A 22,911-nucleotide genomic window follows, 5' to 3' on the forward strand; every position below is an offset into this window, starting at 1 on the left:
CTGCCATATTCTGAAGCTTGGCAGTCAGAAGATGACTCACCCACTTTGAGACAAAACATTGTTACCAAAATATAGTGCCTGTTTCATACAGACATTATAATCACCATTGTATTTGAAAGAGGAAAACAAGGAAAAGGAATTCAGCTTCCCTTCCTCTGAGTCCTCCTCATACAAAACTCAAACCACAGGGGTGGCAAGGGGAAGCAAGTAAGGAAAGGGAAAAACAAATATTGAAGTGGTTTCTATCACCAAAAACTCCATAGTTTCAAAGCAGAAATGACTAAATGACTGCACAACACTAACATGCTACAGGATGATCACAGGAAAGCACAGCTTCAGAGAAAATAATGCCTCACACACTTGCATTTGCTTATGAACATCATTAAAATACCAACATAAGAACTCAAGTATCTCCAGAACCCAAACTTTAAGTTACAAGAGTGGATGTGAGAAGAATGAAGTTTTACAGCTAGTGCATCTTAATCTATGTAACAAAATAAACAGAAGAAAACCAAAGCAAGTGATGGAGAAGGACCTGTAATTCAGAACAAGGAAAGATACAGTTTAACTTTTCTTCTCCTATAGAACTTTCTGAAAAAAAATATTAGTTCAAGTTCCCAATAAGAACAGGACAGGGGGGAGTCTCAACTATATCCCGCATTCAAGAAGAATTTGGAGGAAGTTGACAAGAAGTAGTTTCAACATCTCATTTGTATTTGATTACGGACGGCCTTTTTTTCCAGCTGTATTCAACTGTATTAACTATCTGAACTGTACATTCCCAGAAACTGATACAGCAAACTTTATTTGCTATCAGAGATGCTTTTACTTTATGAAAAATCACTTTTTTTTTTTTGAAAGGAAAAGAAGAAATACTGAAAGCCTCGAAAACCAGGCATCCTTCCCAGTTTACTTTGTTGGACTCAGTATGTATCATCAAGCAAAGACTATCTGAACTCATCAACCCAGTCTGCAACTAAACACTTTCCTACTTCTTGCTTTTGTAATAATTGCACTTTCAAGCTATCATTGTTCTGCCAGGAAACTCTTACAGCTTACACAATCAGCTGCATGTATCGCAAGCATAAAGGTTTACATGGACTGTTCAAAAGGAAACTTAATTCCACAGGGCAGTGTCTGTGACAATTAAATCCACAGCATTTTTTCCCCCATTTTGAGCTAAGTTACATGTTACTTATATGCACTTGGATAAAGCTCACAAGTTTTACATGAAGAGCTTTGAGAACTCAGTTCAGTAGCTACACAGTATAGCACTATCTGGTACTCTAAGCCTTATGACATTCATTGTCAAATTAAGTTTAATCCTGATTTGTCTACCTTACAGCCAAATTTTGGAAAAGTTTACACAATGCTTACGTCCCCCTGAAAGAATGGTATAGTCTAGAATCATAATTTTAGGAACCTAGGCTCTTCTCACTTCCACAAGAATTCACCACAGCACACTAAAGAACTGAAAACCACACTCAAGTTTCCGCTCTGCCCCATCAACAGTGAAAGGTCCCAATGTTTGCTCCCCAACCTGTCCTTTAAAGTTAGTCATGGCACAAAGGTTGTCTTTAGGCAATGCTGCTATACACATTTTGGTGACAGACTCCGCTTTGTATGACACTATTTCTGATTTCACCTGGTACACTATTTAAGCTTCTTAAAAGAGGTTAAAACTTAGTATTGTTACATTGCTTTGGTTTTTGTTTTGGGATGTTTGTTGTTGTTTTTTTTAATCTGGGTATTATGCTTAATAACTAAAGATATTCAAGCATTTCACATTAAAAAACATCTGGGAAGGAAGGGATGAGGCTAACCTTGCTTATAGAAAGTGAACAACAGTTTTCAAACACCACAGTGATAAGGACTATGTAATTATAGATAAGCCTTTTAACTGATGTTAACAAAGTCACTCCTGAAATAGAAAAATTTAGAGATTTCCTATGTTACTTTCACACAACAGATGTGCAGTTCATCAAATGAGGTTTAGAAGGATGAAAGAGCCATACAACTACGCCCAGAATGACAAAATCCAGACTCACAACCGATTGCCAAATAGTAACATAAAGCCCAGTGGAAAATACAGATTTATAACAAGGTTGAAAGCCATCTTTAAACTTAAGTGGACTACTATATGCCACAAATGCATACTCTATAAAAACTAGTTTAATGCCTCCCTGAAAATACTATTGCTATTTAAGCAAATTCCTGCTCATACAATGGACATGGCAAGAGACAAGCATTAGATGCTACACATGATTAAGAAGTTTAGAAGAACGCTAACAAGTACAGGTGTATTTAAGTTATATGAATTCAATTTCAGGAACGAACTCCTAGTTCAACAGACCCAACATATCACACCCCAAGTGGAAGCACTGAGGTAGCAGAGGCAATGGCTTGTTTTCAAGTCAGAAATCAGCATTGGCTTTTCTGTGTCAAGTTACTGCTCAAAACCCTCAGGAAGTCTTGTTCAAGTGGTGTTTTCCTTCTCAAACTAGACAGCTCCCCATATAACCTCCCCCCTATTGATTTATAACAGCATAGAATAAAGTTGTGTTGATTTGTGTTTTGATTTTGGTTTGGGGTTTGTTGGGTGGTTTGAGTTTTTTTGAAGTATGTTTGGAGTTTAAGTACCCTTACTAGTTATACACATCTTCACTGCAGATCACAGGAATACAGGCTTTTTGTTCTGATCCAATACAGTTAAGGAATTTTTTTTTTTTGCTTTTTGAAAATTTGAGAACAGCAGCATTTGTTTTTTTTAAGGTAAGAACTTCAACATAGGAAGCAGCATCTGTATAATACTTCGCAAAGAAGAGTAACCTAAGATGACTGAGAAGGTTCATCACTTTCTACAAGATACTCATTTTGATTAACCTATTTTTACTGGAATACTTTGAAGAGCTTTAAATTATTAAGAGACATAATTATTAGTGAAAGGAATAATCTAAATGTTTGACTGGAAACGGAGATCCTGCTGAATGCTCTAGCTGGTCCTACTCAAGTCCTCAGAAAGCTCTGCAAGAAGCTGTAGGTCTTCACTGTAAGAAATAATAGTCAAGAACTACTGCTCACATGTAATTCCTCTAACTCTCATGAAAAAATCTCTCAGGTAAGCAGCACAATCATTCCCAGCATTTTCACAAATTAGAAATTAATAATTGGACACAGACTCCTAGTCTCTAGACACCACACTAAGTATCTGCTGTCCCTCCTCCCACTCCTACAGAAGTTGCTTTCAAACACAGAGTAAGAGAGCTCACAGGTTTTCATTAACCAGAGGACCAGGAAGCTTAAAGTTTTATTTCCATAAAATATTATCTGTTACCATGACAGTAGGAAAGAGATCCAAAATGCATGTCACTATCTTGAGTTTGACTAAGTTTTATAGCTTAAGCAAAATTTACTCTGCTTCCCACAAAAGGCTCTTTATCTGCTAAGGAAACCACATCCCTGGAGGCATTTAAAAGGCTACAGTGGATCGAATACTAGAAAAATATATATTGTGGGAAGTAATCATGCATCAACAAAGAATGAGACAGGATGATTTAAAACATCTTTCCTCACCCATAATTTCCACAATTGGTTTTTACAGATTTATAGTAAGCCAAACGTAAATAGTCACCCACACAAATTTCAACTCAAATTACTGTACATTATTTTTTGTTAATTTGAGGATATGGGAGGCATAATCACTACATAGTAGATGCATATTGCTCAACTTTGAAGAAGTCAATTTAACCTACAATCCAAGCCAAAATACTTGGAAGTTTACCAGGCATCTGTTATCCAGCGACAGGTGCAAAGAGTTCAAGAGTATCTGTGCAGTTTCACCCATGACAGTGGTGCTGGGACTGTCACTGGTCATCACTGAAGGTTTGCTCAAAAAGCCTCTCCCTTTCATAAATGCCACAGAAGAGTAGGCATCTAAGGAAATTGTTCCAAACTCCCACATCCCTTTTCCTCTCAAAGAGAGGGTCTTCCCAATCTTGGCAATTCTCTAGCTTCTGAACTCATTTGCAATGAATAACTACATTAGCTAGATCAACTTCTAGCAGCCTTCCATTTGACTTCCATTTCATTATTGAAAATCCTGCTTGGCATAATTTGTTTTTACTCTGCTGGAGCTTAGAAAACCTGCAAGTACCTTACTGAATCTATTTCCATTCAGATATTTGTCCTCCAACTCGTAAGGTTGCTCCTAAAGAGAAAACACTTAGACTTTGGGAATGAAGTCCTTGACCTCTTGCACACAGGGGTACACAGGCAAAGAGTAGAAACATTTTTCTTGAAGTTCACTGCTGACTATTTCTTTTCAGCTATAAATTAAGCTTATGTCTAGAATTACACAAAGTGGATTTAAACCACTGATTTACTTAGCTGGACAACTTTGATATGCAGCTCTCTCCTGCTGAAGAAAGGCCACTGAGCTTAAATTACTTCATGCCTTTTGAAATACAAATCATCTTATCTTTTGCTTTCTTGGTTTATAATCACTTACAGAAACTACTACTCTGAGAAGCAAAAAAAAATAAAAAGAAAGGCCCCAGAAATGTTTTCCAAAGCAAAGGTGGGCCAGGATTAGCTCTATTTTTCAAATGTGCAGTTAAAGGCTCCCCTAGGAACAGGTGTTAAATTTTTCAAACAAGAACAAAAAATTCTGTCCCTGGCTCAAATGCTTCATTCACAGCTGGTTTTTTTTTTTGGTTCTTAATGTTATACAAAGGGAAACTACTAGTTAATTAAATACGTTGCTTATTTACATTTGCTACTATTTTATTGATCCAAATCAACCCCAGTCCAATCCTTTACTACATATAGCTCATCTGTATTGCATTTTCCACAAACCATATTCTAAAAGCCAAGGGCATCAAGGGTGCCCTGAAGCAGAAGATACCCCCATACAGTGCAAGGACATCTACCATCTATTTTATCTGAGAAGCAGATATGCACCAGTGGTGCATATCGATGCATCACTGACTTGCAAAGTACCATCCACAGGTAGAAAAAAAAATAGTTAGACCTATATTCTGTCCAAGAGCTGCTGTACTACATCCTCTTGCAAGAGTACCACAAGAGCTTAAGTGATATTAAGACTTGAAATTGTATTAAATGTCTTCCCCAAAACACACTACACAGGCGCAGTGTGCTAGGCAGAGAACGGCCTTTGCTGACTTAACTGTATCCACAAGCAGAAAATACATCTACCTCAAATAACCTGTTTGTTCCCATTTTGACAGGAGGCTATAAGAGACAAGCTTTACATAAGCATCTCGAACTATTTAAAGCAACATGCTTACTATTTAGAGAACACAATCTGAATGAACTTCACAAGCCAGTACTTAACCTACTTTTAGCCAGTCCAGGCTTGACTCACAGGTTACCCTGCTAGCATTGTCAGGGACTCTTGATATCACTTCTTTATCTTGCACATCCTAAAACAGGAGCCTGGGAGAAAGCCTATCACAAGTGAGCAGCTACTTATTTACACTACCCATGTGTATGATACTGTCTTTGCTATGTCCACACCTGAGTTCTGCTTATGGCAATGACGCTGCTTGTGCGGCTTGCGAACATTAATCCTCTTTGTTGTAGCATAATCAAAGTGAACAAACCTACTGTAATTATGCCTAACAGGGCATACTTGGAAATTTTTTAGACAAGAAGAATTCAAAGAATCAAGGAGAATGCTTCAGAGCTTATTTTGCTTAAACTTAGTGAGGCCACGTTATGGCTAATTAAATTTACCTGGCCACATACTGACCATTACAGTGACCTCAAAGAGCAGCAAAACAAAATCAACGCTTAATAGTTCTCAGACAGCAACCACAGGTTTTGCTACCTTGGTTTAGATACTTAAGTAAAATAATTAGTATCACATCTCACCCTTGCATCTATTCACATTGGCTTCTGCGAACTGGTCCACACAAAGTAGAATTCAAGTAAATGGATTCAGAGATCCCACAAGAGAGATCAGGAGTTACTAAAAGTCTCTGCAGGAAAAGTAGCAGTCATCTGATCTAAGTTTAGTTGCAGCGCTCCTGATGTCTTCTGCCCTTCAAATACTGCCTACTCATCACACCTTTCAGGGAAAAATATCCACCCCCACCAATCATCCCTACTTCGTGTGTGTTTTTGAACTGCTGTGGAAAGTCACTATCAACTAGTCCCTCTGCTTACCCTCATACCAAACTGATACTAGTCTTGCTGTTTTGTCCAGAGTTGACAAGCCCTTACAACTCAGATGCTATCTTCTGTGATAACCCCTTCTTGCTATATGGATCCACAAAGCCACTACGTCACTGTGACCTGGAGTATAAAGTCAGTAATCATAAAGCAGAGCCACTTCAGCTCAATTTACTTAAGGATGAAAGTTAACCAAGTGTTTTGCTGATTCAAGACATTCAACTCTAAGAAAGAAAATGAATCAAACATTCAGGTGTTTGGAGAAGGTGATGATGAAGAGTTTACAAAATTAAACTGCTGTAGAATACTTTGGAGGTCCAAGATAATCTCTTTTTAACCCTTTATGAACAGGAAACAGATCTACCAGTAGTTACCAGAGTTTGAGCCACCGATGCACACTCTGAAGCCCCTGAGACACACAGTGGCAGAAGCCAGGCCATCATGCTGGAGGAAGTCTCACCTTGCACGTTCGTTGTTCCCACGTGCCTCAAAGCAGCCGTTCTGTCAGGCAGGGTGCCAGGCCACAGAGGCCTGACCTGGTGTGGCACTTCGGATCTCTCTCAGTACCAAGAAAATCAACTCATATAAAGCCCAGATGGCTTTAAAGCCTTTCTAAGAAGGCAGAAGCACCCTGTGCTAAGAAATCACAATTTCACTCCCTGAGCTCCTTCACTGTTTAGAGACCCTTAAAATTTCCCTTTGGGTTGTCTTATCTAGTCTCAAGTTAATGCATGAGATGCCATAGCAGTGAAGAGTTGAAAATGCTCCTTACTTGGATAAAGCCAGCTATTTTTTATTATTTTAACATGTTCTCTGAAGTGAGGTTTAGTCTGTTTGAGAAGCTTGGGGGTTTTTTGTTTGTTTTTTAAGCATTATACAAAGGTATTTTCATTTTTTGGCAACTCTGTGCCACAGCATTGGGGGTGGAGTAGCACAAGAATGTTAAACACCAGAAAGACTTCAAACTACAGTGTGTTGTTTGATCTGAAACAGAATTAAATCTTACTGTCACAATAAAACTTGCTTACACACTGAAAAACATGTGCAACCTCTCGGCTGTTCTTCACTTGTCACACCTCAGAATCGACTGACGTAATTCATGAAGCAGAACATTCGAAAGAGCTCAGCGGTTTCCTGGGCTGGAAGAACTCTTTGGTAAAGAAACATTTCTAACCTCCTACTGCAGTTACCTATCTAAACACCACCTTTGCTCACTCTGTGAGAGTCTCTGTGATAGAGCTTATTAGCTGCAGATGAGCACAAATCCAAAGAGGCTCTTTGCCATACACAGGATCTTGAAATGCCAGGGTGCAGATTCCTGCTGCAGGGAAGGAAGACCAGAACTCCTCACTGGAGCTACCTTCTTATTTGGGTAATTGTGAACAAATGCTGAAGTAGTGTTCTGCTGTTCTACAACTTATACAGCTATTCTTGCATATATAACCAAACAGAGAAAGTAATTGTGAGTCCTTTGGGGCTGAAAACCGCTATCATATTTTGTTATAATTCACTACAGTCTTTTCCACTTGTTTTTACAGCTGTCTTCATATTCTAGAAGGTCTGAAGTTTCACAAGTTTGTATTTTCAGCTTCATGTCCAGAAAAAGATCCCTTCAGAATTTAGCACTATGAAAGAGCTAAACTGTGCTGTATAGCAGTCTGCCTGATCATTTCAATCTATTTCTACATATGTGAATTACTCATTTTACTGAAAATTAATGCAGTGTTTTCCATGCAAATTTAAGACGCAGCATATTGTTTTCCCAGAGGGCATAAAATCTAAAACAGGGGGAATACAGTGAAGTAAAGTGTGAAGGTGTGTGGAAGAAATGAAAATCAAGATATAAAAAGCAACAGTTTTACGGTGTTAAAGTCTTATGGTGTTAAGAGTTGCCCAATTTCTTTCCTTCTTTTAAATAGAGGCACAAATTAGAACACTGAAGAGGCAACAGTGGAAGGAGCAAGTCATGAAGTACAGAAACTAGTGACAGATTATAAAGGTAGATTAATAATCTCAATTTACTCACCTACAACCTCTCAGATTAAAAAGCAAAGACAATGGGAACTTTCTTTCAAAATTAGATTTCTGATTTTATAGCACTTATATTTAGCAAATTAATTGGGACTGAAGCAGAAACCATCAAGTACACTTTCCAGAACTCAGCTAGCAAAAAAACCAGTTTACTAATGCAAAAACACCCCAACAAACCCAAAAAGCAAAAACCAAACCAAGATGCCTTTCATCCCCTTCTCCCTCTAAAGCTTCACCCTACCAACCACAGCTATTCAAGATAAAACAGCACTTGCTTCAGGTTAAGGTAAATAAATCATTTAGTTCTGATAAATATTGATTTGAGAGAATTTGAAGCTGAGAAATTTTGAGCAAGTCTGGCATGTGTTTCAATGCTGACCTCTCAGGACTCCAGAGCATTGGCAGAAAGGGCTGCAGTTGTGTCTCCAATATACCACCACAACACAAAGTCAGAACTCTCCCTTCCCAGCATCTTCAAATCTATCACAACATGGGTGAACTAAAACATAAGTTCTCCCCAAGCAATACTAATTATCTAATTACTGACCTGGTTTTGAGCAACTATTTGGTAAGTTTAGCTTTTTAGGAAGATTGGACATCAAAACATTTGCAATAAAGCTTAGAATAAAAATCCTTAAAAGCACTTGTTTTCAACACAGGTCTTTCATAAACTGACTTAGAAGAGAATTTGAAATCACTTTCAAGTGAGAGAAAGTATTTCTGGAAACAATAAGGACCCATCAAAACACATGAGAGGTCTTACTGAACTTCCCCTTATCGTAGTCCTGATCTTCACTGAGCTATATGCAGATATAGGACACATCCACATCTCCTTGCATGACACTTCAAAACAAATCTTCTGTAGTATTATCTTAAACAAAATTACTGCTGTGCAAAATATTATAAGTCTACAGAGAAGTGTTTAAGACCACAATATAAGTTTCAAAGAATATACATCTGCCAAGCTTTGGGGCACAGGGAGGTAGTAGGCTACAAAGAAATAGAAGACTTCTAACAAAGCAATGGGTAGGCAAGCTGCCATTCTAAAAATCCTCAACATTTCTTGAAAACTTAATTCAATTTTTACTTCCGGTGTTTTCAATACTTGCCTAGTTTTTAAACAGATGTTTTCATTGAAGTTTAGCACTTTCAAAAGCTGATATACTTCCAAACTATACTTTGTGCCTTTGATTAAATACACAGCAGTATCTTTATAGGAAGATTCTACTGAAACAGCTGGAAAAAACCATCAGGCCTTGACACTGTAGAATGAACTTTGTTGCATAAACTACTCAGCTTATCGAGAGAACAACATTTCAAAATAGGTCTTACAGGAAAAAGTGACTGGCTGAATATAGTCTCATGTACTCTTCAATTCAGCAGCAAATCTGTAGACATAGGCTGTATCAGGTCTGCTCCATACACACAATATGGATTATTTAGAAGGTATAACATCTGATCAACAGAAATAATTCTGCCAATCTCAAGTACTGCAGCACACCTCTAGAGCCTGAAGAATGCAAGCAGCAAATCTAGCCAAGAAAAGAGCAGGTTTTAAATTTTACATTCTGTTTAAAGAAAGAAACCTGCATTAGACCACACAGGCAGTTGAAAGGCAAATCCACTAATATTTCTGGAGCAGATTAGTTTGCTAATCTCAGCAGTGATTAACAAAGAGAAACAGGGAAGATCTGATTAGCTAACTAGTAAACTTGCATCTTAACCAAAACTCAATAGTGTCTAGCCCTATCTAGAACAGAACTGGTTACCATCCTTGTCAGGAAGCAAGTCACTCTGTATGATTGCCACCCTGTGATCTACCCCACATCAAAAAAGCCATATTTTCAAAGAAGAAAATCCTTCAAGCTATAAATAAGTTGCCCTACAAAGGTATAAGAGAAAGACAGATGCCATCATACAGACACAGGTTACCTAAGTGGACATAAACTAGTTAACTCAGTGAATATCCCACAGTAGACAGTTCAGTTCTATTATCTTACTAGCATTTTGCCCCATGCATTTCTATGTAAAGCCTACTAATTCCTGGGACATTTTAGCCAGGATCCCATCCTATTCGGCTTTTCTTTTGCACAGTACATCAAATGCAGGGGCACTGGTGCAGAGCTATTTCCTTTCCTTACATTTTTATTGCTACTTACGCAAACTGCCTCCTCCCCACTACTCTTAATAGATCTACTCACACAAACCTCCTGAGTCTGGTATCTACTCAAGGCAGTAGGGTTATAGTCTCACAAGCATAAAGTGTTCTCTGACCATAATGTAAGACTCAATTTTATATCTACAGAAACTAAATTAGCATCTTCAGTTTTAAACTGTAGCAGTTGCCTCTGTGCACACAGCAGCTTTGAAATCTGAGCTGTGTGCATGCATTTGTATTACATGCAAGGTATGGGCAAGAACTGAGGTTACTAGTTTTTAAGATCAGCACCTTTTACTCTAGTTATTCAGAACTCTTACCTCCTCACATAAGAGTAAACACCTCTCCATTGAGCTGGAGCATCTGCAATTGCCATATTAGAACACTTTTTCTACTTCTGACTGCTTATTAGCAGTTTCTTTAGTTATATGATTTATACAGGGGCTTGCTTGCTCTTACTTAGCTTTATAGAATCACTCAAACTGTAAGGGGAGGCTCAACCAAGAAGATTTGCAGCAAGACAACTTAGAAATCATTGCACGCTGTTCTCAGGGAATAGTGTGGCATAACTTTTTTGCTACCCTGTCTACCTCCCTTCCCCATGGCTTCCTGGTGTTTTAAAAAACAAGCCATTTTTCTTTGACCTGTTTTAAGCATCTTTTCATAGCTTCTTCTACTTTATATCAAGTAGACTGGACTTGAGGAACCAGGCTGGGAGCAGATTAAGTTGCTATAGGGTATAGCACTGGCAAGTGTAAAAAGCCTGCTGTACTACTGAAGTTAGTAAGTCAGTACTAAAACACAAACAAATCCATAACAACTACAAATTAGTGCAGTTTATCTAGAAATAGCCCTTCTGCCATAGTTCCCCTCACACACTGAAGAAAGTAAAATCTCACCCGTGTCATTTTAAAAAAGTCTAACGATGGTCTGTTCCATCGTACGTCCTCCTCCCGTCTGCGCTTTAGCCGGCTTTTCTTTTCGTTCAGAACACAAGGCTGAGAGCGGCATCTCAACAAGCCCTGACGCCGGCTGAGCTCAGGTGTGGAGGTGGGAGTGCTGTTGGCTGAAGGCAAGAGATTTCCTGTCTCGGTGATGTGCTCCTGGGAGAGGGAGAGGCGACGCCTTGGGTTAAAGTCACAAGGGCCTCCAGAATTCCAGCGGGTACTCGAGCTTGTGCTTCCCTCGCTACTGTCCACAAACCCGCTGCTGGCAGAGGAAGGTCTGGGTACTGGTGATGTGTTGAAGCTGGTGACAGTGAAGACGTTATTTAGCGACAGTACGTTTTGTGGCAGACTGATACTTGTGCTTCTCTGTAAGGTTGCACTTCCATGACTGTTGCAGCGCTGCAAGGTCGCGCTCCCGCCACTATTACACCGTCTCTTTGACACAGGAGTCCAAACCTTTGAATTGCCGGGCTTCCACGGTGACCGGCAACGGGCCAGCTCATCTGGCTCAGAGAGGGACCTACAATGGCGCTTCGTTGGTGGGGCCAAGGGTTGACCCGAGTTTTCGTTAAGGTTTAATTCACTTATCCATCCTGACACCATAGACGTACTGGAAGATTCCTGCTGCCACTGCAGACTACCATTACTGGCAGTACCGGTGCTGAATGGGCACACTGGGAAAGGGTATGCTGAACTCCTTGTTGTATCAGTCTGGATTGGACAACCCCCATTTAAAGCTTTCCAAGGACTCTCTTCTGAAAACAAAAGAAAGATATGGGTGTAAGATGCAAAGGAAAAGACAACTTGTTTTAAACCTACTTTAATGTAAAACCATGAATCAAACTCAAGCTTAGAAAGATGAGCCACAAATATCCAGCTCTTAATCAAAATTTCACACCCTAGTTATGGATTCATTTTAAAAAAGGTAGAAAATTCTGAAAAACAAGACCACCAAAGTATTTCAGGAGCCAATCCAGTCATTCCAATACATATGTACCTTGTTAATGCCTCTTCCTATATGCTGAAAACTACAGCACTGTATTTTTTTTAGTGAGCAGAGACGGCTTCCTTACCTGCTTCCTAGTGCATAGCATATACCACAATTAAAACCTGTAACAGTGAACAGTCTACGGTACAATGAAAATGGATTAACAAGTAATGTGAGAACCCACCAGGGAATTTTTAATTATTTTAAATAGAAGAGCAGGATAATCTCTTCTAGACTGCTGTCCTTCATTTGGCTGTTATGCACTTCTGTTAAGAATACCTTACTAAAGAAGAGTCTCAAAGAGATGGGTGTTCACATTCTGTGGTGTGAAAAGCTTTACTTTAAATTAGAAACAGTATAAAGTTAAATCAGACTGCAGATTGTTTCCTTTTTTGAATATAAGCAAAGTGTAGGAAAAAAATTGCCTTAATTCAATGCATATAATAAAGTGAGTCCCCCTTAAGAACCTCCTGCAAGTTTTACTGTGAATACAGACATAACCCATAGTGCACAACTTCTCATCTGAAGTGGCAACGCTGGGTTAAAAGCAGTCTGCCAGCGAAGCCTCTCGTTCTTTTGTAAAGCATTTCTTTGAGAACATTCTGCACATTTTACAGCTGTTCCTCCACATTATACAATGAAGTGTAAGAAGAACTACAGCAGACTTTGGATTTGCAAATTGAAAAGCAGCAAAACTGTTGGCCAGTTAACAGTGCTTCATGCTTGGTTAGAAAATTTGCTAATTTAACCCAATTAGGCAAGTAAGTTTCACTTATCCCAGCTTTAAAGAAAAAAATATTTAAAATATCAAGTGTCTCTCCTACATCTATTTTAAGGACCTAGATATAGCCTAAACATTAAATACTTGTATATTCTTACTAAATGTCTAAACTAAGTTTTAGAGTAATCAACAGATAAAAGATTTGCTGAGTAGCTTTAAAAGTTGCAAACCCAAATAGTTGTACATGTTCCATGCCCAAAGTATGTCATGGATTATCCTGTTTATTTGGATCTTATTTAAAGAACAGCCTATTGTCTCAAAATCATTTAACTGTGCAGACAGCTGGCCTATTCAAACAACATGTTTTATTAGAATTCCTCTGTCCTTCCTCCTCCATTCTTTCAGATGGGTACAACCACATACTGTGCTTTGCCTTAAGCATGTAAGCTCTTCAAGGCAGGGACCATCCATAATTCAATGCAAGTAAAATAGCCAACACAATGGGATCCAGATAATGTTTGAAACTCTGAGCATCTACTGTAGGACAATTTGCTAGCTTGAACTGGGCTTATTTTAAAAATCCTTAGGAAGCTTTCTCCCAGGCTGGGAGGTTGGTTTAAACTTCACCGTAAAAAAAGAGTCAGGAGTTGCACATGTATTAATTGCTTACATGGTAGTGGTATTTAAAGTACCATTTCCCTTTGAAGCCTCGCACAAACCAAGATTCACATTTTATGGGAAATCCCACTGAGGAAATAAAAATCCTCCATGCTTAAAGACACGACAGAACATGCAAAGTTTCAAGTCCATCCCTTAATAAAGCAGTACAAAGTTTACATATCAATAACTAGCATTTTTTATTTTCTGCTATATACAATTTACTCTTATTCTAATAGGACCGGGGCGGGGGGGTGAAAACCAAATAACATGTGTATGAAGGCACTGGAATTCACCTTATGGTTTGCATCAAGCTGGATATTCTACATGGCAAAGCATGTAAGAAGGTGTGTAAAGATGTGAGAGCCTTCTGCTAGCTGAGGAACCTGAAGAGATGTTTAGCATGAAAAACAGCATTGCTGTGCTGCTGTACACCATAGCAGATATTGAACCAAAAAAAAAAATGTGTTACAAGGGCTTTTACTATGCAAAGCAGATCACAAGTACAAAACTAACAACCAGCTATTCCCAGTATTGTTCGAAGACCAGCTTAAACCAGCAGGCTCTACAACAGCATGCTCCATCCCCCTCACCTTATTTACAAAAGAAAGGCTGCTTGCTATACCAATTACCTCAGTAAAACACAACTAAGGTTTCTGAAGAACTTACCGTTGATTTCGAAAGGGAACAAGCTGCCACTTTTGTTCAGCTTCTCAGATGAGTACTGAAATTAATCAGAAAAAGAGTTTTAACTGTGTGAAAGAGCATACACCTCAAGGAAACTGCATGCAGTTTTCAGTTTCCCCTATATGTGCACTTAACATCTCTAAAAGGATGGGGTTTTGCTGGGTATCTTGAAGAAATTCCTGAGCAGCTGATCCTTCTAAATAAAACCTCTGCATCTAACTATTTGAAATATTTTCTGATGTATTGCTAAGTATCAAACTGCTTCAAGAGTTGAAACATTACCCTATGTAAATAAACTGCAAAATTAAGAGCAATAATTCATACTTAACGAAAAAGCTTTGATCCAATTCTCATTTCAGTAGAGTGAAAATGGTAACCCTATTGTCAGACTGTTATTTTCTATCTTAAGGGTAAAAAGCCTGACCTGAGAGACAGAAGTAACTTTATCTAAATTAAATATACAAACTCTTAAGGGTCCCCAGAATGAACAGTGCCCAAATCAGGCTTTACTAGTATTTTCTATTTTCTTAGAATCAGTGTAGCAAAATGTTTTCTCATTTATTAAGGTACAAAAGCCATTCAAAAATCTTTCCTATCCAAAAATCACCTTTTGCAGACTAACAGCTTTTGAAATCAGTGTATTAGTGATATGTTTTTTCTGAGTAGCAAACTAAGAGCCACGCTTAAAACAAGATTTCTGTCTAAAGGGCTTCAGATTTTATGATTAAACCTTGTCAGTAGCATCTGCACAGTAAAACAACTTTGTATGCAGAATGTTTTCCATCTTTTTTACTAATTTTACCTCGAAAATATTACTACAAAGGCATGTTTCTCAGACAAAGAGTAGAGCTTGCTATCCAGCCTCCTATAAAGGAGTTACAAATAAATGACTTAAGGCTCCATCAGAGCCCAGGGGTCATTACTTATTTGCCCATCACCACCTCAGGATGGAGAAGAAGATTGCTTTAAAAAGAGCAACACGCTTTATGTGAACATTGTTTTTTGTGTATAGCCAAAGAAGATAACATTGTACATACATTTCCTTTCTAGATACAAAGTCAATTTTTAAACAAACATCCTTGGGCCACAAAGCTATTCTTTCTTGCTGTGTAGCAAAATACAGTCTAGTGACAACTTTATATCTTTGAGCCCTGCGTACAGGATACAAATGCTAAGCTACAGTAACGTTCTCTTGGTGCTATTGTTTTAGATGTAGGAAATAGTGGAACTGATGAAAGGATAGGGCGGTAATCAGATTTTTAATCTTATTTTTTAATCAATGTCTGCATGAGACAAGCCATTTGATTTTTACTTTACATTTGCATCTCTAGAAAGGAAGTTATAAATGCATCTAAGAAGGCTACTTTAAGTAAACAGCAGAACCTCAATTCTAAATCTCCATCGGATTTACTGTTAATTAGACCTATTCAAACCATCTGAAGTCTGCAACTTGACAGCAGGACCAGCAGTATTCATAACCACAAATGCCAGTTATATGGTATACACATTTAAAAAGTTAGTATCAACAGTTTATTCTATGCAACTACTAAGATATCATATAGAACACAAAAGCACATTAAGATAACAGTAATAGTTACATTTCAGCTGCCTCTGAAGGAGACACAAACAAATTAAAGAGACTTGGAGATAAGGTTTTTCAGCAAATTCCTCCCTCTCCGTTTCTCCTCAAATGAAAGTCAATGGCAACCTACTCAGCTATTAGAAAATAGCTAAGGAAAATTCACTTTTGAAAGAGAATTCCATGTCAAAAAGTTTTAAAGCTAACGTATCTTGAACTACATGGAAAAGGGCAATAAGAATGACTTCTAATAATTAGGGATGTTTAGAAGACTATTCACACAGGCTAAGATCTTGGATGCCAAGGACAATCTCATGTGGCAATTATTAGATTGATATTTAGGTTTTGGGTTTGTTTGGTTTTGGTTGTTTTGTTTTTTTTTTTTTTACAGAAATAGTTTTCAGTCAAATGCATTTTTAGCAAGGTCCTCTTCATGAATGCCTGAGTTAATTACCTGCAATCCAACCACCTTAAAAAGCCTTGTTCATCACAGAGACTACACTACTGCATCTTTCACAGCTGCAAAGCACTGAAAGCATTTTTCAAAGGGGGCACGGAAGAAGTAGGATCAAATACACAGACTACCTGTACTACTGAGAATGACAGCAGTGTTTTCTAGCACAGACACCAACCCCATTTTTGCAGCTACTTTTGCTCAGCTTCTAGTGAAGTCAATGCTCAGTTCTATGAGAAAGCAGACATATCACAACTAAACTTGTTCTCTTAAGTGACTGTTTATACAGAATCCTGTTAAGTTACAAAAAAAGTGGTAATTCTTTGGAGATTGAGATCAAAAATCCTCACTAAGAACGTCACACCTGACATATGCAGAAAAGGGACAGTAAACTGCATCATTTCCAGTAAGCATTCAAGGCACTGAAATAAGGAGTGACAAGGGGGAGGGTAAGTAAAGAATCTCCCTTTATATACCTACTTGTGTTCTATAACTGAAACTAAAAATATACTAGCAGAGAGCATTTCCAAGTATTTTAACAATGTCTTAAAGTCCAAACTTGAGTAGACTCTGTAAGGCTGTAAATTGTTTATAGGAGGGAGGATCTTTTTATCTATACAGCACATGGCAGAAGTCCCACTAGATATTACTGTAAAAGAGCACTGAACCAGTTTATCAGCTCTCCTGGGTTGGCTACGCTCTACCCTCCCCCATTCATTCCCTTTGTGCTATGATCTACCTGAAGCTTCCTGAATGAAGAGCTATTTTTTTTATGACTATACTCAAGAAGAGATTGCAATTGCAAAGAATCTTGACAGGGAAGCATGCTACCTGCTGTGTGAAGGAAATCTTCCTCAGAATAAGGCAGAGTTATTCAACTAAGTCTTTTTCCTAAAGAGGAGACTCAAGATGTCATGCACGTCCATCATCCAACTACTGCTTTTTGAATGGATGTTAAAAACTGCCAGGATTTGATGCCTCTTGGAAAACTTTCCAGAAAAAAAAGGACATTTTAAGATAGTTTCAGAGACATAGAACAATGAAATCACAGTTTCACCTCAGGTTGAAATTGTTTGCTTCATGCAAGAAGGTGAGTCTATTTTGAAATACTTGTTCAAGAGCAGAACTTTTTGTGCATTTGGAGAGACTACACTCAAAAATGGGTGGGATTGCATGGTATGACTTTTACAACAGTGCTGCAAGTTTCACTTGGTCTACTGAGCCTTAGCAGCTTTCTTTTGTTAATATATTCACTTAAAAAGGCACCTAGTCTGAAACTAAGTAAATGGAAGAGGCATGAAAGTGAGACCGACAATGAATTACAATTTACATCACTAATTTAAAACATGTTCTTTGCTAGCAGAAAGCAACTGTAACAAAAATAATCCTGGCTATTTTCCACATGCACCCAATCTACTACATTAAAAACTTCACAGCCTGTGGTATCCTCCTCATTTTCAGGATGTCTTTTTGATCTTCATAATTTTGAAATTAACTTCTGTCATTTCAAGTAATTTTCTCCAGTGTCCAAGTGTATTTGAAACTCTTCCAATTTAACAGCATTCTTCCCAAGCCTTGGGAAAGCTAGAGTTTGAAAGCCAGAGTTTACTGTTCAAGTACTAATTTAACTACCACCATACAGATGGGACTTTCGTTGTTTGAATAGGCCATGCCAGACTTCTATCTCTCTACTAAATATCCCCCAAATATGACTAGATAGGTAGTACCAAGGAGAAACATTTAATTTTTCTTCAAGTTCTGAGAAAAGGTCAAGTCACATCACATCTTAGCCCTCAAATCTTCCAGCTAGTGGCTTTCCATCCAAGGAAGTGATCCCAATTTTGAAGTTTTTTAATGCAAGTCAGGTTCATAAAAATTAGAAATAATGAAAACCCACAAGCATAGAAGGGGCTTATAGTAGAGCTTCTTCCTTCCACAAATGCTTGTCTGGAGATGCTTACATTCACTTCTTAATACCACACCCTGAAATCTTACATCTCACACTGTGTTACTTCACAAACCAATACAATATTCTACATAATTACCAACGTACAAACTAAACCAGAACATAGAGAAAAATCCTCGAGACTCTTAAGATTCAAGAGATCTATAAGGAAAGAGAGACCAACTATTTGATTAATGATGCTGTCAACTCACAGAAGCCGTAATATGCTCGCAGAGCATCTCACTCCTGTGAGGTAGAGTCAACCAACCAGGGATACCATTCTACCTTCAGAGCTACACTGCCCACTTGATATAAAAGCTTGGGACAACCTTCCTGCTTCTACAGAAGGAAACTAAATCATTTGTGGGTTTTGTTTCTTCTCCCCCCTGAGGGCAGGTGCAGCACAAGACTGTACAACGTAACTGAGCATGCACTGGCCAAATGGAACTACATCTGCTTGGAAAATTAGCATGTTATTTAACAGAGTAGTAAGAGAAGCCACCACCAGTATTTTGCAACATACTCAGGCAACAGGTAAAGAAAGGTACTTGGTCATCATACAGGTTACACAAATGAAAAAGCATACTATGTCCTATACATGTCACCTTTATGCCCAGCTCAGCTGGCTGGAAGGTAAATAGCTTTGAAAGCAATTCTTTCTTTCTTTGATAACCCTCATTTATGAGCTGTATTATAGAACAGCTTTGCCACAGTTATTTCATCTACTTGTGCCAAAACAAGCACTTGTGCAGATGCACTGTGAAAGGGATCATGGAACTGATAAGGGTTAACCTTAACCTGGGCAAGAAAAGTTAGTCTTAATCCTTGGTCAGCTCACAAGATGATTCACCACATGGTCCCACAGAACTTTGTGCCAGGACAAGTAATGAAAGGTGAAGGCAAGACCATTTTGGAATTGCTCTAAATTGCTGTTGCTATTAGAAGAAACTACAGCATTAACCTGAACTTCTTGCCAAAAACTCTGTGTTCTTGAGCAGATTCAAGACCCCCACTAGCAGTCTTTTTCTATCACTAAAATTTAGCAGTTATTTTCACTTGTGGAAAAAGTGTACTTTTTATCATCTTAGATTCGTGCTTTAGTCAAGCCATCTTTTGCTCCCACGAATCCTTTTAAGCAGAGAGTAACCCAGTTGCACACTTTTATTCACACTTGCTTCTGCATTTCCACACCTCACTTCATGGTTTCCACATTTTTTCAAGCTGCCATTGCGTACAAACGGAACCTGTCCCTGTTTTCAGAACCCATTTTTTACAAGAACTAAAGCATTTACAAAACCAGTTTCTTGGCAGATTAAACAAGGAGAGAAGCAGAAGGGGGAAAACAAGACCGCTGATGAGACATCATCTGCCATTTTCCACTCCCCTTATTCTTTTTCATGCTTTACTGTAAGTACAGATAAGGACAGGAATAAAAAAAAAAAAACCAACACACTCCTGTATAGACTCCACACAGTGTAAAAGTAGTAAAAAAAAAAAAATCTATGCTCTTACAAGTCTCTGGTCCAAAAACCTACTGTGACTATCAGTAAAGGACAGCTCAATTTCCAACTTTATGCAAACTTTAGTGCCTCAAACTAGAAATTACAAGCTGCCACTACAAGTTTAGAGGCAAGCACTGCTACTGGTTACAGGTCATCATTGGCTCACAGCTAGGCTCAGATTTTAATCACACATGATGAGTTTGACAGTTCAAGAACACAGCAGATTCCCCTACAAACTGCATTATCCCGAGTGCTTCATCAAGCTAGCTGAAGGGGGCAGAGTGGCTGGAGAGCTGCCTGGCAGAAAAGGACCTGGGGGTGTTGGTCGACTGTCGGCTGAACATGAGCCGGCAGTGTGCCCAGGTGGCTAAGAAGGCCAACAGCATCCTGGCCTGTATCAAGAACAGTGTGGCAAGTAGGGACCGAGAGGTGATCGTCCCCCTGTACTCGGCACTGGTGAGACCCCACCTCGAGTACTGTGTCCAGTTTTGGGCCCCCTACCACAAGAGGGACATTGAGGTGCTGGAGCGGGTCCAGAGAAGGGCAACGAAGCTGGTGAGACCTTATTGTTCTGTACAAATACCTGAAAGGAGGCTGTAGAGAGACGGGGGTTGGTCTCTTCTCCCAAGTCACAGATGATAGGACAAGGGGTAATGGCTTCAAGTTGCGCCAGGGGAAGTTCAGGTTGGATATTAGGAAACATTTCTTTACTGAAAGGGTTATCAGGCATTGGAATGGGCTGCCCAGGGAGGTGGTGGAGTCACCATCCCTGGAGGTATTTAAGAAACGTGTAGACATGGTTCTTCAGGGCATGCTCTAGTGTCCAAGATTACTGGTTTGTGGTGGGGTGCTGTGTGGGTGGGTGATGGTTTTTGGTTTGGTTGTTGTGTTGTGTGTTCAGGTGGTGGGTGGTGGTTTTGTTTGTGGTGGTGTTTTGTGTGGTTTTTTTTTTTTTTTTTTTTTTACTGTTGGTTGGACTCGATGATCTCTGAGGTCCCTTCCAACCACTACGATTCTGATTCTGATTCTGAAGTAAGTTCAAGCTGAGCAAGCACTTCTATTTTAAGAGAGTTAACAATTCCAAGACCTGATACGTGTCTTTCAAGAATAGCACATATTTAAGGTGAAGATAGTAAAAACAAGTTATTAGAAGAACTCTAAATGGACCTGTTACAATTTAAAAAAAAAACACAACCATTTGATTAATGTCTACCAATAGACATCCTTACTGGACAAAGTATTGGACAAAGGGCCATGCACTTCACACTTGAGAATTGCAGGTGCTTGTGCACAAAGTCCACTGCGTTCAGGATACCCTTCACCTGGTTTGGACTTGTGGAGTAAAGTAGCTGAACTGCTTCCTTATTAAGTACAAGTTACAACAGTGTCAGAATCATACTGTTAAAGTAACCAAACATACTTCAGGATCAATGCTTGCATTATTTACTATTTTAAAAAAATGACAGAACTAGAATTGAACAATACTTTGACATTTAGTCAAATTAATTTTTTGATGTCCCCTTGGTACCCTAAAGTTCGATCTACAGGAAGGTGCCATTGCAATTAAAGTCAGTGAAACAAGGCCAGTGGATTACATGAATCAGGGTTCTCAGGTGGGCACCCAAAATTGACTTGAGACTATTTTGCATTACTCCAGAGTAGAGATAATATTTCATTTCACAAGTGAAATGTGAAGAGAATAGATTCCTTGTGCTTGAACCACATGACAGACCCACAGATTAAACCAACAGAAAATAACCCAATTAAGTATTAAAAAAACTTTTCAGAGCACCAGGCATCTGACATACTCATAAAGCAAGGATCTACTAGCATCAACAGCAGTCTGGTAGTCAATAACTTCACTTTCAACTGAATTTACCTGAAGACCTGTTCTCCTTCTGCCCAGAGCCGATAGTCACCTACATGGTGGTCATTGATTTTTGTAACTAAATACTGTTGTCAGACATCAAGCACTTGGCTATATGAAGTGAAGAAAACTTCAACACATACCAGTACTTGTGTTTTTTGTTAGGGAAAAAGGAATCCTGAGAAGTTTTGATAATTCTTTTCAGTCATTAGAACATTTTATTATGTGATGAGAACAGGCTTTTTGCTAATTATTTAAAATGAAGCTGTAAGGTTAAAGAGATCATTAAAATAAGAAAGCATCACTTCAAGGAGGACCATCGCTGAAGTTTCATTTTCTCCCCCCTTACAACTCTCATCCACCTTGCAAACCAGTCTTAACTTCAGTGGCTGAATTCTGGCCGATCTACATTCTTGAATTTGTTATGTAGCTTTAAGTTACTTTTAATCTACTTTGCATTTCACGTTTACATGATATTTTGGTAGATACTTACCAGATTAATATTGTACGTTTTACACGTCAGATCATCCAAGCTCTGGTTCTGCAGCTTTTCTGTTATTAGTGTTACCATGGTAGTTGCTCCTTTTCCACGGCTCACACAGAAGTGTTGGAGGCTCTTCAGTCTCTTGTTTCAATACTAATGAGCCATTTCTGTTTTAAAGACTTGAGATTTATGCTTCCATCTTACTGCCAAAGTTTATTTCCAAATGCTGTCAGTGTATCATGTCTGATTTTCTGTAAAATTGGGGCAGAAAAAGGAAAGTCAGAAAAATTCTCATGTACATCATAATTAGTATTGTAATAACAGGACTTGTGCTTGGACCATTCATTTGTGCAAGTATACCACTGTGACCAATGCTATTGCCTGCCTTTTCGGATTATATGTCTCTAATCATGAGATCTCCTATTGAGATTTCATTGATTAAAACTTCAGAAGGGAGATAAGACTCGTATATAGTGAAGACTAGGACATTATTTGGCCATTTTCTACTACTAAACTGATTCTACCTAAGATTTTTATCTAAGGCAGAAGGAAAGACTTAAGCTTTCCGTCATTTAAACTACTACTGAAATCTTAGCTAGCTATACTAGAACAGCACATGAAACATGCAGATACTTACCATGCTGTCCTGTATGCTCAACACTATTTGCCATTTTAAGATATTCTACCATATAGTTTCAT

At 38.5% G+C, this 22,911-nt stretch overlaps 1 protein-coding gene across 1 annotated transcript in view; it reads right to left on the reverse strand.

Annotated features, from left to right (window-relative positions):
• Positions 1-22,911, reverse strand: part of FAM53A (family with sequence similarity 53 member A) — a 73,384-nt gene that overhangs the window by 28,694 nt on the left and 21,779 nt on the right. The window contains exons 2-4 of the mRNA XM_074147811.1: positions 22,222-22,463; positions 14,364-14,418; positions 11,281-12,083 (exon numbers count right to left, since the gene is read on the reverse strand). Of these exons, the coding sequence (XP_074003912.1) occupies positions 11,281-12,083; positions 14,364-14,418; positions 22,222-22,299 (936 nt within the window). The 5' untranslated portion in view covers positions 22,300-22,463. The remainder of the gene's footprint in view (positions 1-11,280; positions 12,084-14,363; positions 14,419-22,221; positions 22,464-22,911) is intronic.

This window comes from Numenius arquata, chromosome 5 (genome assembly GCF_964106895.1).
Source record: "Numenius arquata chromosome 5, bNumArq3.hap1.1, whole genome shotgun sequence".
Classification (NCBI taxonomy): Eukaryota; Metazoa; Chordata; class Aves; order Charadriiformes; family Scolopacidae; genus Numenius; species Numenius arquata.